The following is a 19,320-nucleotide window of genomic DNA, read 5'->3' as shown; positions in this document are numbered from 1 at the left end:
TAGAAGAAAACAACTTTCATGTGTGGAGTCACAGTAGCAACAATATTACGAGTTCACCATGTTCCAGTACATCAGAATAAGCACCTTGTCTACTCTCTACTTACCTTGCTACATGATTAATTACAGGAGCAAAGTTGGTGGGCCCATATAGTTGTACAGATTTCAGACTCCTGTAATAAGCCTCCATCACCCCCTCAATGCCATCACAGTAGGGGTTTTGAGGGTTCCCATTCTGTAGAAATTTGTAGGCAAAACAAAACAACAGTAAAAAAGTAAATCTCCGTGAAGATCAATTGAAAAAGAGAATAATACACGTTGACAATCATAAATATTTTTTGGAAGAGCGCTTATTTATAAATTTACAATAGCAAAACAATAATATATTAGGTGATCAACAATAGATTATGATATATTATGCAGATCATAATATGATATGTGCAGTCATTAAAAATCTATACCCTTCAAAAAATGGCAGAAGAAAATTTTAAATAAGAGAAGCTGAACACCACAACATTCTAAAATTAATAGTATCTTAATTTAGACAGGTTTGTGTACATGTGGAGATAAACATATAGAAATCCTAAAAAGAAGAAAACCAATGTATTAATAGTGGCTACCTCTGGGTGGTTAGATAACTGATAACTTTCCTTTCGTCCTTTAACCTATTCTCTATTGTTCCAATTTTTCTGCAGTGAACATGTATTAAAATTAGAAAAAATAAATGCTATCAATTCAAACAGTTTTACCTGATAGCAGGAAAAATGTAACATATATGCCACACGAACATTTTCAGGCCACAACTGATAACTCCAAGTAGAGAAGGTGTCAGAGGGAATATAATTTGGTGTGGGAAACATCAAGACAAAGCAAAAGGAAAGGAATGAAAAAACAACCCAGGTCATTCAAGGGAAATGGATCTTGCCGTTAAGAAGCTCTTACTCTGGGAACAGCACCCAGAAAGGCAACTTTAACCCAAGCTCTTATTCTGGGGACACGACCTGAGGCAACTTTAACCCTGAACATCTAGGCTGGCTTTTTCATACCTTAAATGCTCTGTCATTATTAGGTTTAATTTTTCTAGTCCAAATTATACAAATAACACAAGACCATGTATTAGTTATCTATTGCTATGTAACAAATTACCCCCAAAATTATACCCTATGTATAGTGGCTTGAAACAATGAACATTTATTATCTCACACATTTTTGAAGTCTCAGGAATCCAGAAGCAGCTTAGCAGCGTGGTTCCTGAGCAGGATCTCTCATGAGGTTGCAGTGAAGATGCCGACCTGGGCTGAAGTCATCTGAAAGCTTGACAGTGGACAGAAGGATCTACTTCCAAAAAGGCTCACTTACATGGCTGTTGGCAGGAGGCCAAATGGACTCTCCACAGGGTTGCTTGAGTGTTCTCATAACATGGCAGCTAACTTTCCCCAGATTGAGTGATCCCAGAGAAAGAGCAAGGACAAAGCCCCAATGCCTTTTATAAGCCAGTCTCAGAAGTTACATATCATTACTCCTACTTTAATCCATTTGCTAGAAATGAGTTACTAAGTCTAGTTCACATTTGAGAAAAAGGAGATAGCCTCCACTTCTCAAAGGGGAATATCTAAAATTGTGTGCATATATTTTTTATACACTAGTGATAGTAACTACTTTTAAATAGGGTTAGCAATAATTTTAGCATACATGTTTTTACCTGAACAATCACAAGTAACTGGTAATTTATAACTAAAATTTGTTGAATTCTATATACCAAGTTTTATACTAAAATATTTACATATAACTTTCATAACCCTAAAATTGTAGGACAGTCATTAACCCCACTTTATAAAGAAACCAAGGTAATGAAAATGTTGATACTGTACCCAAGGTCACACAACACAAATATGAGAGCTAAGATTTAAACCAGGCAGTCTAACTCCAGAGCTCAATTTCTTAAACACTATTATGCTACCAAATTATGAAATACCAAGCTTTTTTACTTTTTCTTTTGTGTGTGTGTGTGTGTGTGTGTGTGTGTGAGACGGAGTCTTGCTCTGTTGCCCAGGCTGGAGTGTAATGGCCAGATCTCGGTTCACTGCAACCTCTGCCTCCTGGGTTCCAGGGATTCATCTGTCTCAGCCTCCCGAGTAGCTGAGATTACAGGCATGCACTACCAGACCCAGCTAATTTTTGTATTTTTAGTAGAGACGGGGTTTTGCCATGTTGACCAGGCTGGTCTTGAACTGACCTCAGGTGATCCACCCGGCTCAGCCTCCCAAAGTGCTGGGATTACAGGTGTGAGCCACCGTACCTGGCCAAAATGCCAAGATTTCTACAAGGCTGGGGATCTTAGGAAACTGGGTCAAATGTTACCAACTATTTCAATTTTATCATTCGTGAGAGAGGGATTTATATCCACTTTTTTCTTTTAATTTTGTCTTTTCAAACATTTTTATTAACCCTCATACATTTTTGAAAGCATAAAAATAAAAGCCTTCTTTACATTATAAAACTGGTTGCATGACTTGGCTGAAAATAGAATAAAAAGATAAGTTTAATATTTAGCACAAAGCAGTTAGTGTTCTGATGTTCATCTGAGCCGACCTAGTTCACATTCCTTTAAGATTCTGTGGTGCTCTTTTCCCCTGATAAGGTATTAAGCTAATTAAAATTAAAGTTCATTACTGATTTTGGGCATATAAAAATGTATTATATATCTACCTTAAAGGAACAGTTACAAACTAGAGTAGTCCTGAGCTACTTTTATTTTTTAACATGTTGATTGGAGGTTTACATTTTGATGAAACTGTATGTTACCACTATTTCTCTGGAATTGAAACTACAAGGTCACCATTTTTCTCTTCTTTGATAACATAAAGGTAATCATTAGATGTTCTATTCATCATCATGGAATGTTTAATGATTTCTGAATTAGTTCTAATGCCATAATAAGTTGCTCTAAGGTTTCCTCATATGTCTTAGATGATAAGAATATCTTACCACATAAAATTATGACTTCTTTTTAGCATATGCTCTGGATTACATCAGGATTATTTTAAATATTTTACAGCTACTAAAATGAGATTTTCTTCTTAATGAGAAAGTTGAATGAGTTATAAAAAGAGTTTTAAGACTGTTACTTGCACACACGTTTTTAGCGGCACAATTCGCAATTGCAAAAATATGGAAGCAGCTTAAATGCCCACCAACCAATACGTGGATAAAGAAAATGTATAACCACACACACACCCACCATGCAATTCCACTCAGTCAAAAAAAGGAATAGAATAATGGAATTCACAGCAAGCTGGATGGAGTTGGAGACCATTATTCTAAGTGAAGTAACTCAGAAATAGAAAACTAAATATTGTCCGTTCTCACTTACAAGTGGGAGCTAAGCCATGAAGATGCAAAGGCATAAAAATGATATAATGGACTTGGAGACTGGTGGGGAAAGGTGGGAGGAGGGTGAAGGATAACACCGTGACCACTGCTCAGGTGATGGTGAATCAGAATCTCAGAAATCACCACTAAAGAACTTATCCATGTAATCAAAAACCACCTGTTCCCCCAAAACTATTGAAATAAATAAAAATATTTTAAATGTGTTTAAAAACTCATTTCTTGAAATAATTATGCAGGGAATCAGTTATTTCTTGTTAAAACAGATTAGAATAAGTCCAGGTGTGGCTCTGACACAAAAGTAAAACACAGGATTTTTTTTTTTTTTAAATAAGCACATTTAATTTTGTTGTTTATTAATGAAGAAGGCAAAGGACGTCCTATTTCATATTTCAACAACCTAATTAACAACCTTTCCATTTATAAAATAATACATGCTAACTTGTAGAACACATAGAAAAGCATAAATATCTGACTTTAGAATTATCAGTAATCTCACCACTCAGACTTAAGTGTGGAGGGGTGTCCAGCTCTCACCCATTTTTCCTCCCGTTTAGCTCCCTCAGGGATTGTGCTGAGAGTGTGGACTCAGCTCCATGCAAGAAGCCTGTCATTTCTGTTGCCGCCTGCAGCCTTTGACACTTTTCAGCAGGGCTAACAAGCTGACAAAATACTGAAAAGAAGCTCTTAGGGGCTGTTGCTCTACTCTGAAATGTGACTGTTGCTTACTGTGGGAAAAAGCTGAGAGAATTCTTCCTTTTATTCGATAAACAAACACCTATTGAGCTTCTGTTTTATATACAGTACAGTGTTAAAGACTCTTGGTTATTAAATTGCTGATGCCTAGTTGGCAAAAAAAAAATACATACACATAAATATTAAATTGCATACATTTGTATAAATGCCAAAATAAGTGACAAGCATGCAAGTGCATTTAGGTATTTCCCAGGAGAAATCACTTGGACAGGTGTAGCGTTTCTCTATTGGTCCACATGGAAGACCTTCTTTTAAGGACCACTGGCCACAAGCTCATTAGAAATACCTCTACCAGAGCTCCGCACTACTGTGCTTTCAGTTATAACCCCAAAAGGAGTCATCAAGAATTATAATGAGAGGAGAGCAATGACCCATTCTTTTCATAACCATAAGTCTTGAAATTGCATTCCTAGTATTACTACTAGGAAATTCTTCCTTTCCTCTCCCATTCCTTTTTCTTTTCCCATAGTGTGTCTCACATAAAAAGCTGGGATTTACTGAGATCTTTTCAAATGAGCAAAGCTTAAGTTCAACATCTGTGCCAGCAAAACTTACACGCTGGGGGTAATTTAAGTTGTTAAGAAGACTCCCTTGCTATCCAAAAGAATTATGTGAATTTGGTGAGATAAATAGGTTAATGTTAGAGAATATATATCACAAATTCATGCCATGGAAACATGAGGGTTTATTAACACCAGGTAGTTCATGAAAGGCCAGACTGTCATGAAACTGAACTTTTTGTATTTGTCATTTTCTGTACCTAGACATAGATATTGCAGTGATTTAAGATGAGCTTAACACAGAATACTTCAGCAAGAATTAACCCTACTTAAGCCATATCTGCCTTATTTATCCAACAAAACAGAAGTGCTTTGAAAAAAATTAGAGTAATATAATCACATGGTAATATTAAAGTTGAGGCATTATCATCAACACAATCGTCGTTTTCATCATCAATTTGAGAGGCTATTTTTCATAGATTTAAAGGGGTATGATCTCTATTCCATAAATGTTCAAATTGGGCACAAAGAACAGATTATGGTGTAAATAACAAAAAATATGTATCATTCCTTAGCAGTAGATACTTGTATAGTTTTTGTTACAAGGGGTAAATGTGGAGGTAGGAAAAGCAGAAAAGGAGAAAAGTGGAGGGGAGGAAAAAGGAAAAAAATACACACTAGTGGAGGAAGAAATGTATGGAAAGAAAATTAATAAACCTCTCATTTAGCTTAACACAATTACTCCTTTTCTTAGGCATTAAAATAGCTCCTGACCTTTTTCCTGAGGCACTTCAGACTTAGAATCACATGAGTGATTTTCATGGTTTTATAAGTTTCTGGGAGATTTTAATTTTCTAAGACACAACAAAATCCCAACAGATACTCATTTTTATGACACTTGGAGTGTGGCATGTGGCCTATTTCATGGAAGAAAGAATTAAGCCCTCCAGCAACCTCTCCTGAAATCGTGTGGGTGATGGAATAGAAAAGTAAGAATAAATACAAAAATAAAAATGTACTACTCTTAAAACATTTGAGAAAGATGAAATCTTATATAAAAAGTTATATAAAGATATATATATCATGGTGTTAATATAAGCATATATTCAAGAGGTGAGATCACAGGTGCTTTTATAAGATGGGGTTTAGCTGTAGTTAAGAGCATGAATTCTAAAATAAGACTGACCTGGGTTCAAGTCCTGTCCTTTGGGACAATGGTTAACTTCTGAGCCTCTGAGTTAGTTATACAACTCCTTGGTGAACTTTTCTTACTGCAGGTAATGAGATTGGCAGTTTCTAGAGCAGTGCAATGCGTCAGCATGAAGTATCTACCACATAGGAATTTTATGAAGATTATATAAGATAATGAGTATAAAGTATGTGACTCGATACTCAGTAAATACTCAGCATTGAGTCAAATACCATTTCACTGAAAACCTACTTAACCCTTGTCTGTCTTACCCAAGAAAACAAAAGTGCTTTGAAATTTTTAAAGTAATATAATCATTAGGGAATAATGAAGTTGAAACATTATCATCAACATAATCATTCTTATTTTCATCATCAATGTGGGAGACTATTTTTCATAGATTTAAAGAGGTCTGATCTCTCTGTCTTATTCTGTTTGTGCTATAAGAGAACAGCTGAGATTGGGTAATTTATAAACAATAGAAATGTTCTCACAGTTTTGGAGGCTAGAAAGTCCAAGATCACGAAGCCGGTAGGTTCAGTTGCTTGGTGAGGGCTGTATCCTCACATTGCAGAAGGCAGGACAAGCTGAGTAAAGCCTCTTTTATAAGGGCCTTAATTTCATTCATGAGGGTGAAGCCCTTGCAGACTAACTAGCTCTTAATGTCCTCACTTAATACTATTACATTAGCAGTACCTGAACTCTGGAGAGGCCAGATTGAAACCCTAGCAATATGGAGCCTATATGTGTTTTAACTGGGCTCAAAGAACAAATTAATGCCAGGCACAATGGCTCACACCTGCAATCCCAGCACTTTGGGAGGCTGAGGCAAGCAAATTGCTTGAGCCCAGGAGTTTGAGACCAGCCTGGCCAACGCAGTGAAATCCCATCTCTACTAAAAATACAAAAAATAGCCAGGTGTTATGCATGCCTGTAATTCTAGCTACTTGGGAAGCTGAGGCACGAGAACTGCTTGAACCGGACAGGCAGAGGTTGCAGTGAGTCGAGATCTCACTACTGCACTCCAGCCTGGGCAACAGAGCAAGGCTCTGTCCCAAAAAAAAAAAAAAAAAAAAGTAAGGCACAAATCCTTCCTTAACAGTACAGGTTGAGTATCCCGTACCTGAAACCAGGAGTGTTTCAGATTTTGAATTTCTTTCTTTGGATTTTAAAATATTTATATAATTACCAGTTGAGCTTCTCAAATCTGAATATCCAAAATCCAAATTGCTCTGATGAGTGTTTCCTTTCAGTATCATACTGAGTTCAAAAAGTTTCAGATTTTGGAACATTTACTTTTCTGATTTGGGAGGCTCAACCAGTATATATTTGTATAGGTTTGATTACAAGGAATGACCACAGAGGCAGGAAAGGAGAGAATTACAGGGACAGAGAAAGGGAAAAATTCAAGGGTGAGAAGAAACATATGAAAGGAAAATTAATAAACCTCATTAAGTTTAATACAATTATTTCTTTTCTTAGGTTTTAAAAATTATGGTACATTACAGATAGCCACACATTCTTTGATACTCCTCCCACTGAAAAGTGAAGGTTAATTCCTCTACCTTGAAACTGGGATGGTCTTAGTAACTTGCCTGACCAATAGGATGTTGCAGAAATAACATTTTGGTACTTCTAAGAATATGATATAAATATCCTTGGAGTTTCTGTCCTAGACTTTTAGATTACTTGCCCTGGAAAAGCTAGCTGCTACATAAGAAATCATACTACAATGAGACCACTATACAGTTATGAAGCCCTCCATAACTACAGAGACAGGCCATATATAAAACAAGGGAGAGTTGTCCAGGCAACCCTAGTTTTTCAGCTATGCAAGCTCAGGCCCAAGACATGAATGAACATGAACAAACAAGTCATGTTAGGAGACATATCAGCCCCAGAAGACATAACATGGAGAAGATCTAAGGAATTCAAAAGACAGCCAGAACTAAGTTGAAAAATGTGGCCCCAATCACCAGTTCCAGGCATCTCTAGCCATTCAAGTCACCTAAGCTGAGACTCCAGGTACTGCAAAGCAAAAATGCGCTATCTCCCATTATATTCTGCTTGAATTCCTGAGCCACAAATCATAAGCAGAATAGAATGACATTGTTTGATATCTCCAAGTTTTAGGAAGGTTTGTTAGCAAGCAATAGATAACCAAAATAGACCCCCTATTTGTAAATCAGGTGGGTGCACTTCAGGTAGATTTATGGCTAAGCTATTTAGCTGTCCTTTTTCCCATTAAGTTCACACTCCAAAGTCAATTACTAATCAAAATTAAGCTACAGTCAGAAAAGCTTGCTACATGACTGACTAAAGAATAAGCACCAAAGCAATAGTAAAAGATCTAACATCAATTTTTCAAAACATCAAATCCTTTTTACAAATTCTTACCAGCGCAAATTCGTGAGATATCCTTCCATCTGGAGGCAGTTTTGCACCAAAACCTAGAGCTGGAAACATTTTGTCACTGTCATAATCTTGAACGATTTCTCCCACTGCTTTTAGTGCCATACCATAGGCATTCAGTTGGTAAGGATTCATGTAGTGGAGGGAAGTGGGCTGAGCAGGGTTGCCTGATGACAGAACACATATTTCAAACATATGCAATTCGGCTAAATACATTTAACAAGATTTTTCTTAGTGTCTATTTCAGAATGAAATATTCAAAATTATGTCTTTCTGCCTATATACAGTGTGTCAAATCATTTCTTTTTGGATGGATATTAACATAGGAATATTTGTTACATTATATTAGACATATAGAAAGTTCTAAGATATGCCAAAGCATATGCAGAATTTTTCAGAAATGATTCTTATTTTCAATGCCACAGGCTATTTTTGAGTTTTTGTTCCGGTAGTATAAAAGTACTTTTGTTCATCTTATTTTATTATAATCTTTAACTTTTAAACAAAATCATGCGCCTTTAGCTTGAATCCTTATGCCTATGGCAAGATGACCCAATAGATTTAATGGACTTCAATAATTATGAAGGCTTTGTAATGTTTTATCACCAATATAAACTGAATATTTGAGAAATATCCCAATTTAGCACTTAAAAAAGGGAAGCATAGTGATTTTCAAGTGCAGGCTGATTAAATATCTAGATCTAAAAAATTCTTCACAACTTTTGAACTAGACATTAAGCTAGGAGCCAGAGGCCAGAGTCAAGTCTTGCCATTTGTACGGCAGCCTCTATAAAATAAATCCTACCACTGTGTTTACCAGGAGGACAAAATGAGATTACCTGTTTAAAAGTGATTAAAAATAATAAAGCACCATAGGATTGTAAGTTGAACTGCTACAGTTATTATGGTCTGGGTCATCCAGAAGGTTGTGAATTTCAAAGTGCTTATACTGTGTAGGATGTTGCACTTGAATAGCGATGAAATTGAGAGAAAGTGTAATGTATTAATATGTGCTACCACTCAAACACATTGAGATTCACATCAAGTTGCCCTAATTACCAGCAAAAAGGCAGCCTGAAAGTCCATTTGGTTTCTTAAGTGAAAATGGAAAGTTAAATGAGACTAGACTCCTAACAGCACATAAAGCTCAATTTTACATTAAAGGATTGCCTGAGGAAGAAAAGGCTCAGGGCATAGTTTTTCTGATGAGGAAAAAAAAATAATAAAAAGCACTTGAGATCCAGAGAGAAACAAAATAGAGATCTCCCCTTGGGTTATCTGACAGGTAATCATACACATAATATTTTTGCCCTAAAAACAATTAATTGCACATTTTTTTTTTTTTTTTTTAAATATCTATTTCCAAGAGTTACTATCATTCAGGGGCTGGCTCCACAGAACAAAATCACTAATAAAGTATCTTCTGACCAAAATGGCCTAATGTTCCCCTCAACTTCATGAAACTTGTAGAAAGTTTCTTCTTGACTATAAGACCCTGATTGCTCTTTTCTTAGACCTCTCACTTTAGAAAACTTGCAATTGTAAATTCTTCCTTTGCCCCTTTGAGATGTAAATCTTCTACAACCAAGGAGTATCTTTCTCAAGGACATGGAAGGCATCCCTTTGAAATATAAACATCCAGAAAAACAGCAGCCCTATTTTCCAGTCTCCGGGAGAAGACAGACGCCTAACTTCAATAAGCACCAATTAGCAAACAGAGATGGCCTAAGCACACAAACCAACTTCCGTGCTAATGTCCTCTAGGACTTTTCCAGTAGCTCACCTCAGCAAGCACAAACACTCTAACCTTTTGTTTTGGAGTAGATGAGTTCAATTTTTGTCTTCTATTGTAATAGTCCTGACTCCTTTGCAATGGTCTTAAAGCCTTTCTTGCCTTTTTAATGTGTCCAGTGTGATTTTTTCTTTGACACTTCCTCCTAAAGTAGGGACTTTGCCACTTGATCCACAGCCCAGTGGAATCAGAGATAAAAATACCATTACTAAACTAAATGGTTATTTAACACAACTCTCATGCCTGAAATCCTAGCACTCTGGGAGGCTGAGGTGGGTGGACAGCTTGAGCCCAGGAGTTCACAACCAGCCTTGCCAACATGGTGAAACCCTGCCTCTACAAAAAATACAAAACTCAGCTGGGTGTGGTGGCATATGCCTGTAGTCTCAGCTGCTCAGGAAGCTGAGATGTGGGAGATCACTTGAGCCCGGGAGGTCAAGGGTTCAGTGAGCCCCTGATAGTGCCACTGTACTCCAGCCTGAGCAACAGAGCAAGGCCCTGTCTCAGAAACAAACATAAACAAACAAACAAACAAACAAACACTTCCCTCAACTCTCAAAGTCACAAATATAGAAGAGTTTTAACCCAATGGTGACAGTATGGCAAATTCTTTTACTTCACTATGAAAACTGTAAATAAAAAAATACAATTAATACCCCCAGAACATATAAACATTTTAACCTATCATGCATAGCTGGGCCCCTTGTACCCATACAAAGATGTCACCTATCTCTTTCCAGCATCTTCCTCTACGCCAGTCTCTTCACATTACTGCTCATGATACTTTCCCTCCCACCTCTACCTGTCTTGAAATTCACCTTCTCCTCCTCCAACTTATGTCTCACACATACTAGACAACCCTCTTTGTTTATTCCAGCCCTTATTGTCTTTTCTCTTATACTGTTATGGATGTTGTGTTCTGTACCAAAAAAAAAAAAAAAAGGCAATTTAAAGTATTGAGTCAACTCCTTGAGTCTGGGACAGTGTTTGTATTTCCTCTGTATCTGCAAAGATGCTTATAAACAATAAATTTGTAGTAGGGTAATAACATTGGGGCCCAACTAATAGCCATAATAATTATAACATGGAACCTAACATGCATCGACCACTTGATGCCATAGCTCACTTAATCCTTTCAACAAACTGACAATACGGATACTTTTATTATACCCAATATTATCAAAATTATATCTGATTTTGCTTTAGAGATGTACTATGCCTTTGTAAGAAAATCATAGTTCAATAGAATATTTTTAACAGTTTATTGGGATGTAATGACATAAGTTACATATTAACCATTTAAAATATATAATTCAGCTGGGCATGGTGGCTTTGGGAGGCCAAGGTGGGTAGATCGCTTTGAGTTCAGAAGTTCGAGACCAGCCTGGGCAACATGGCGAAATCTCATCTTTACAAAAACACAAAAATTAGCCAGGAGTTGGTGGCATGTGCCTCTAGTCCCAGCTACTTGGGAGGCTGAGGCTGGAGAATCACTTGAGCCCTGGAAGTAGAGGTTGCAGTGAGCTGAGATTGCACCACTGTACTCCAGTCTGGGTGACAGAGTAAGACCCCCTCTCAGAAAACAAAACAAAATAAGACAAAACAAAGAACAATTCAATGATGGTTAGTATATTCATAGTTATGTGCAATCATCACTATAGTGAATTTTAGAACATTTTCATCACTTCAAAAAGAAACTGTACCCATTAGTTACCACCCTAGCCCTAAACAATGAATCATCATCTTTGTGTCTCCGATTTGCCTCTTCTTGACAGTTCATAAAAACAGAATCACATAATATGTCATCTTTTGTAACTAGCTGCTTTCACTTAGCTTACAGATCTCAACTATCGTCTATATTGTATCATGCATGTATTAGTGCTTTATTATTGTTTATTGCAGAATAGTATTCCATTGTATGGATTTTCTTCATCATTTATCACTTGTTAGACATTTGGGTTGCTTCCACAATTGGGATATTATGCTGTTATATATATTCACGTACAAGTTTTTGTGCTGATATATGTTTTTATGTCTCTTGAGTATATATCTAGGAATGAAATTGCTGGGTCATATGGCAACTCTATATTTAACAATGTGAGGAACTTAGCAAAGTGTTTTTCTAAAGTGGCTGTACCATTTTACATTCCCACTGATATAGTTTGGATGTTTGTCCCCTCCAAATCTCAATGTTGGTGATGGGGCCTGGTGGGAGGTGTTTAGGTCATGGGGTAGGATCCCTCATGAATGGCTTGGTACTATCTTCATGGTAATGAGGGAGTTCTCACTCTGTTAGTTCATGTGAGAGGTGGTTGTTAAAAAGAGCATGGTACCTCCTCCTCCTCTCTCTCCCTCTTGCTCCCACCATGTAATATGCTGGATGCCCCTTTGCATTCCATCATGATTGAAAGCTTCCTGGGTCTCACCAGAAGCCAAGCAAATGCTGGTGCCATGCTTATGCAGCCTGCAGAACTGTGAGCTAAATAAATCTACTTTCTTTACAAATTACCCGGTCTCAGGTATTCCTTTACAGCAATGCAAATGAACTAACACAACCACCAACAATGTTAGGAGAATTCTGATTTCTTCATTTCGTCACCAGCACTTGTTATTTGACTGTTTTCCTATAGTCACCCTAGTGGGTATGAAATGATATCTCATTATAGTTTTGATTTGGATCTCCTGATGCCTAAGTTGGCCAAGAATCATTTCATGTGCTTATAGGCCACTTTGTATATTCTTCTTTGGAGAAATCTCTATTTAGATCCTTTGCCCACTTTTAACATTGGATTATTCGTCTTTTTAATTGAATTGTAAGTTATTTATATATTCTAGATTCAAGTCCCTCATGAGATGTATGATTTTCAAACATTTTTTCCACTCTGGGGGATGTCTTTTCATGTTCTTGATAGTGTCCTTCAAAGCATAAAAAGTTTTGATTTTGAAGTTCATTTTATCTATTTTGTTGTTGTTGTTGCTCATGAGTTTGGTGTCTTATTTAAGAATCAACTGCCAAATCCGAGGTCATGAAGATGCAGCCCTGTTTTCTTCTGAGAATTATATAGCATTAGCTTTTACATTTAAGTATTTGATCCACTTTGAGTTAATTTTTGTATGTGGGAAGAGTCCAATTTCACGCTTTTGCATGTGGCTATCCAGTTGTCCCAGCACCATTTGCCAAGAAGACCAGTCTTCCCCCATTGTATTGTTTTGGTATTATTCTTGAAATCAGTTGACCTTAGACATCAGGGTTTACTTCTGCAAACTTGTATCCATTTCACTGATCTGTATAATCATCTTTATGCCAATAGGACACCGTCTTACTTACTGTTGCTTTGTAGTAAGTTTTAAAAGTGAGAAATATGACTCCTCCTACTTCAACGTTCTTTTTCAAGTTTGCTTTAGCTCTTTTGGGTCCTTTGCAATTTCATATTAATTTCCATATGAATTTCCTCCAAAAAGTCCTTTCAGACTTTGATAAGGATTGCTTTAAATAAATTTCATGTTAATTTCCATATGAGTTTCTTCCACAACATCTTTTCAGATTTTGATAAAGATTGCTTTAAATCTGTAGATCACTTTGGTGAATAGTGCCACCTTAATAGTGTGGAGTCTTCTAATCCATGAGCATGGCTGGTTTTTCTCTTTATTTTGATTTTTAATTTATCTCAACAAATTTTTTTTTTCAGAAAATAGTTTGCACTTATCTTGTTTCAGAGTCGTTGGACTATAAGTTTTGCACTTCTCTTGTTTTCCATTCTTTTAACCATATTTGTTTATTTTATGAACAGGTATTCACAATTTCACAATCAGTATACTATAAAAAGATTTCCATAAAGAAGTTACTCTCCAATGTTCTTAGCTCACCTAACTGACTGGTGCTAGTCACCTTCCGTTAGTTCATTATGTATACTTCTAATATTTATGCATTTATATTGTTATGTGCCCCGATTTTTATATAAAGGGCAGCACACTGATAACTGATAACTCTGTTCTCTACTTTGGTCTTTTCATTTAACAATATATCTTAGAAGTCTTTCCATATTAGTAGAAAGAATGGTCCACTTTCCTTTCTTCTCTCTTTTTCCCCTACCCTCCCTCCCTCCCTTCCTTCCTCCCTTCCTTTCCCTCATTCTTTCCTTTTGGTGGCTGCATAGTGTTTCATTCTGTGGCTGAACCACAGTTTATTTCACCAGTACCCAGCTGGTATACTCTATGAAGCTTTCTGATTTTTTTTTTTTTTTTTTTACAAATTACTATGAACTATGGCATTTTCTGTGAGTGCAGGTTATTCTGTATTACATATATTTCCAGAAGAAGAATTGCTAGTTACATTTATTCAGAAGTATAATATTCCTTTTGATACTATGATAAATTGTTTTCTGAATTTCATTTTCTAATTGTTTCTTGAAAGTGCGTAAAAGAACTGAGTTTTATATATTGATCTTCTATCCTGAAAACTTGCTGAACTTATTTATTGGTTATAGTAGATTTTCAGTGGATTCCTTAGGGTTTTCTGTATACAAGATCATGCCATCTGCAATAAGGATACTTTTATTTCTCCCCTTTTTATCTGGATATTTTGTATTTAGTTTTCTTGCCTAATGGCCTTGGCTACAACCTGCAGTATAATGTTGGATAGAAGAGGTGGGAGCATACCTTTTTGTCTTGTTTTTCATCTCAGGAGGAAAATGTCAAGCTTTTCACCACTAAGTATCATGTTATTTGTGGACTTTACATAGATTCCCTCATTGGATTAGGAAATCCCTTTCTGTTTCTAGTTTGTTGAGTGTTTTTAACATGAAAGTGCACTGGACTTTGTAAAATGCATTTTCTGCATCAATTGAGATGATCGTGTGGTTTCAGTGTTTTCTTCTATCGATAGGGTGTTGATAACGGTTTGGCTGTGTCCCCACCCAAATTTCATCTTGAACTGTAGCTCCCATAATTCCCATGTGCCATAGGAAAGGCCCGGTGGGAGGGAATTGAATCATAGGGGTGGGTCTTTCCCATGCTCTTCTCATGAGTGAATAAGTCTCATAAGATCTGATGGTTTTATAAAGGGGAGTCCCCTTGCAAATGCTCTCTTGCCTGCTACCATGTAAGACATAACTTTGTTCCTCATTCTCCTTCTGTCATGATTGTGAGGCCTCCCTAGCCCTGTAGAACTGTGAGTGAATTAAACCTCTTTCCTTTATAAATTACCCAGTCTTGGGAATATCTTTATTAGCAGCATGAAAGAAGACTAATACAGGTGTGTTATGTTATTTGATTTTTCAATATTAAAAATCTTCTCATTGCAAGGACAAATCTTACTTTGTTAGGGTGTGTAATTCTCTTGGTATCAAGATAATATTAACCTCACAAAATGAGCTGGGAAGTAACCTTCTTTCATATTTCAGAAGAGTCTGTGAAGAATTGGAATTAATTCCTCTTTAGATATTTGTTAGAACCGACCAATGAAGCTCCCTGGCCCTAGGTTGAGATTAATCTTGTGGATAGTCTTCTAAAAACCACTAATTCAGTCATTTCACTGGTTATAGGTCTACTCTGATTATCTGTTTGTTCTCAAGTCAATGTTTCTTCTCAAATCAAAAATGTTTGTCTTTTTATTGAATAAATTCTTATCTTAGTAGTTGTGCTAGTATTTATCAGTGAACAAAATATAGTATTTTAAAGCGTTGAATTTTAGGTATTATTTCTTTTTGTTTGTTTGTTTTGTTTTGTTTTTGAGATGGAGTCTCACTGTCGCCCAGTTTGGAGTACAGTGGTGCAATCTTGGCTCACTGCAACCTCTGCCTCTTGGCTTCAAGCAATTCTCCTGCCTCAGCCTCCTGAGTAGCTGGGACTTCAGGTGTGCACCACCATGCTTGGCTAACTTTTGTATTTTTAGTAGAGATGGGGTTCACCATGTTGGCCACGCTGGTCTCAAACTACTGACCTCAGGTGATCCGCCCCCCCTCAGCCTCCCAAAGTGCTGGTATTACAGGCATGAGCCACCATGCCTGGCCTTAGGTATTATTTTTATGTTCTGTATTATGCTGAATAAAACACGAGTAAAAATGATTAATGGAAACCACACTGTTGGAGAATGAACGTGACATGCAGTGAAAGCTGAATTCGAGTCTGGTCTTATCTGTAGTTCTAACTCTAGAACTAACAAGCCAAGTGTATTTATTAGTAAAAAGATTTCCTGGATCTGAGGGTCCTCACTTGTATAAGAGGAGGGTTCAATTAAGTGGTTTCTAAGGTACTTTGTTCCCTAAAGTTTCTTTTATTTTGTAAAATGTGAATCATTGTGAGATAAATATGAAATAAAGACAATATAAGGTGGGACCCATAGATATAATAAGCCATTTGAACGAAAAAATAGACAAATATAAACTAGTGGCAACTTCTGGTAAAAGTTACATAATGAGGTTCACATTCTGATGATACATAATAACTAATTTCAAATGATTGTTCTGTTTGAAATAAAGTTGGTTCAACATAAAAGTCCACTATCTTTTTTTTTCTTAAAAGGTTTAATACATAAATTATGAATATCCATACATGGACTGTTACATATCAGTCCCTCTAAGTGAATTAGATATTAATATGTTAACATGAGTAATTATTAAAAATTAATAATTGAGTAAATGTGAACCAACTTTATAAAGGACAGATACTGTTGAATTATATTTATATAAATTCATACATACAAAAGTACTGTAAAAATGAGGATTATCACTTGATACACTTCAGAATTATAGTTATATAAAGAAAAGAACAGAGGGTAGGAGAATGGGTCAGAGATATACAATAGGCTTCAGTACATTTAAAATTTGTATTCTTTTAAACACATGTAAAACAATGACAATATTTCAATATATAATAAATCTGAATGATACTATTAGCATTTTTGTTATGTTATTTCTAGCCTTTTGTATATCTGAACTATTTCACAACATTAAAAAGAAAAATTTATGTATATTTTATATGGAAAACTTCAGAAGTATATGAATATAGGAATAAATTAACACTCATGAAAATACAAATTTATTTTTCATGTAATTGCTGATGATTTTTATCAGGGGATAACCAAACCACTCACCATTTGATGCTGTAAAATCAATAGCCACTGTGAAATTGATTTGTGTCCTGGAATAGAAGTAAACAAGAATCATTGATAATGAAATAACCTGATAAAAGGAGTTTCTTTTCCATTTGGGTTATATGTTTTAATGTCACTAATTTCTCAAACGTTAATTAAGAGCAATATATTACAGTACATATTGTTTAGCATCAGAAAGGCAGTTTTACATAGTGAGAACTTGGCAAAAATATATTTATAGTTACATATATTTATAGTCGCAGAAAAGGAAAACTAAAGTCTCAGGAATAAAAGTAGCTCCTATTTTGGAGTATGATAACTAAGTAAGTGACTCATAACAAAGTAGTCAAAATGCAAATAATTGTTTTCCAGCCTCAATGCCACCATTTATTATTATCTGTTTCCAAAATCTAGTAATCATGAAATTAGCATGCCCTTAAAAGTGTTGCATTGCGGCCGGGCGCGGTGGCTCAAGCCTGTAATCCCAGCACTTTGGGAGGCCGAGACGGGCGGATCACGAGGTCAGGAGATCGAGACCATCCTGGCTAACATGGTGAAACCCCGTCTCTACTAAAAATACAAAAAACTAGCCGGGCGAGGTGGCGGGCGCCTGTAGTCCCAGCTACTCGGGAGGCTGAGGCAGGAGAATGGCGTGAACCCGGGAGGCGGAGCTTGCAGTGAGCCGAGATTGCGCCACTGCACTCCAGTCTGGGCAACAGAGCGAGACTCCACCTCAAAAAAAAAAAAAAGTGTTGCATTGCTAAAATCATCTCTAATAATGTCATTTCTTAAACTAATTCTATTTGACAATCCCCCAAACACAAGACTTTCTCCAGCATCCCTTCCTGATAAAACTCACAAGAAGCTAGGTGTTGAAGGAATACTCCGTGAAATAATAAGGGCCATCTATGACAAATTCACAGCCAATATCATACTGAATGGGCAAAAACTGGAAACATTCCTCTTGAGAACTGGGACAAGTCAAGGATGCCCACTCTCACCACTCCTATTCCACACAGTATTGGAAGAGCGGGCCAGAGCAATTCGGCAAGAGAAAGAAATAAAAGGCATCCAAATGGGAAAATAAGTCAAACCATCTCTCTTCACGGACCATATGATTCTATACCTAGAAAATCCTAAATACTATACTAAAAGGCTCCTGGAACCGATAAATTCTGCAAAGTTTCAGGATACAAAATCATGTACAAAAATCAGTAGCATGTTTATACAACAGTAACGTTCAAGCTGAGGGCTAAATGAAGAATGCAATCCCATTCCCAAGAGTGATACACAAAAAATAAATATATATAGGAATAAATCCAACCAAGGCAGTGAAATATATCTACCAGGAGAACCATAAAACACTTCAAAAGAAATCATAGAACATACAAAAGAAAAAACATTCCATACTCATGCATTGGAACAATCAAAATTATTACAATGGCCACACTGCCCAAAACAATCTAAATATTCAATGTTATTCCTATCAAACTACTAACGTCACTTTTCACAGAATTGGGAAAAACTATTCTAAAGTTCCTAGGGAACCCAGAAAGAGCCTGAAGAGTCAAAGCAATCTTAAGCAAAAAGAACAAAGCCAGAGGCATCACATTACTTGACTTTTTAGTATAAGACTAACCAAAACAGCATAGCACTGGTACAAAAACAGACACACAGACCAATGGAACAGAATAGAGAGCTCAGAGATAAAGCTGCACATCTATAGATAACTGATCTTGGACAAAGTTGACTAAAATAAGCAATGGGGAAATTTACTGAATAGCATTTTATTGAATAGCATCTATTTAATAAATGGTGCTAGAATAACTGGCTGGCCACATGCAGAAGAATGAAACTTGACCCCTACCTTTCACCATATACAAAAATTATTAAATCAAGAAGGATTAAAGATTTAAGTATGAGACCTCAAACTATAATTATCCTAGAAGAAAACCTTGAAAACACCATTCTGGATATTGGCCTTGGGAAATAATTTATGACTAAATCCTCAAAAGTAATCATAACAAAAACAAAATTGATAAGTAGGACCTAATTAATCTAAAGAGCATCTGCACAACAAAAGAAACTATCAATAGAGTGAACAGACAACCTAAAGAATGGGAGAAAATATTCACAAACTATGCATCTGACGAAAGTCTGACATCCAGAATCTACAAGGAACTTAAACCAA

General features: G+C 36.2%; 1 protein-coding gene across 4 annotated transcripts in view; it reads right to left on the bottom strand.

Annotated features, from left to right (window-relative positions):
• The window catches only part of CPNE8 (copine 8), a 259,399-nt gene that overhangs the window by 34,385 nt on the left and 205,694 nt on the right, over nt 1–19,320 (bottom strand). For 3 of the 4 annotated variants that reach the window (XR_004439964.1, XM_033222447.1, XM_033222445.1), the window contains exons 14-16: nt 17,130–17,176; nt 8,230–8,411; nt 105–232 (exon numbers count right to left, since the gene is read on the bottom strand). Coding sequence is in view for 3 of the 4 variants with exons in the window: in XM_033222447.1 (XP_033078338.1) it covers nt 105–232; nt 8,230–8,411; nt 17,130–17,176 (357 nt within the window). In the remaining variant the exon portion in view is untranslated. The remainder of the gene's footprint in view (nt 1–104; nt 233–8,229; nt 8,412–17,129; nt 17,177–19,320) is intronic. The other variant, XM_033222446.1, reaches the window with a different exon arrangement.

Source organism: Trachypithecus francoisi, unplaced genomic scaffold (genome assembly GCF_009764315.1).
Source record: "Trachypithecus francoisi isolate TF-2019V2 unplaced genomic scaffold, Tfra_2.0 Lachesis_group11, whole genome shotgun sequence".
Taxonomy (NCBI): domain Eukaryota; kingdom Metazoa; phylum Chordata; class Mammalia; order Primates; family Cercopithecidae; genus Trachypithecus; species Trachypithecus francoisi.
Note: the sequence above shows the minus strand (reverse complement) of the source record. Positions and strands in the feature narration are given on the sequence as shown.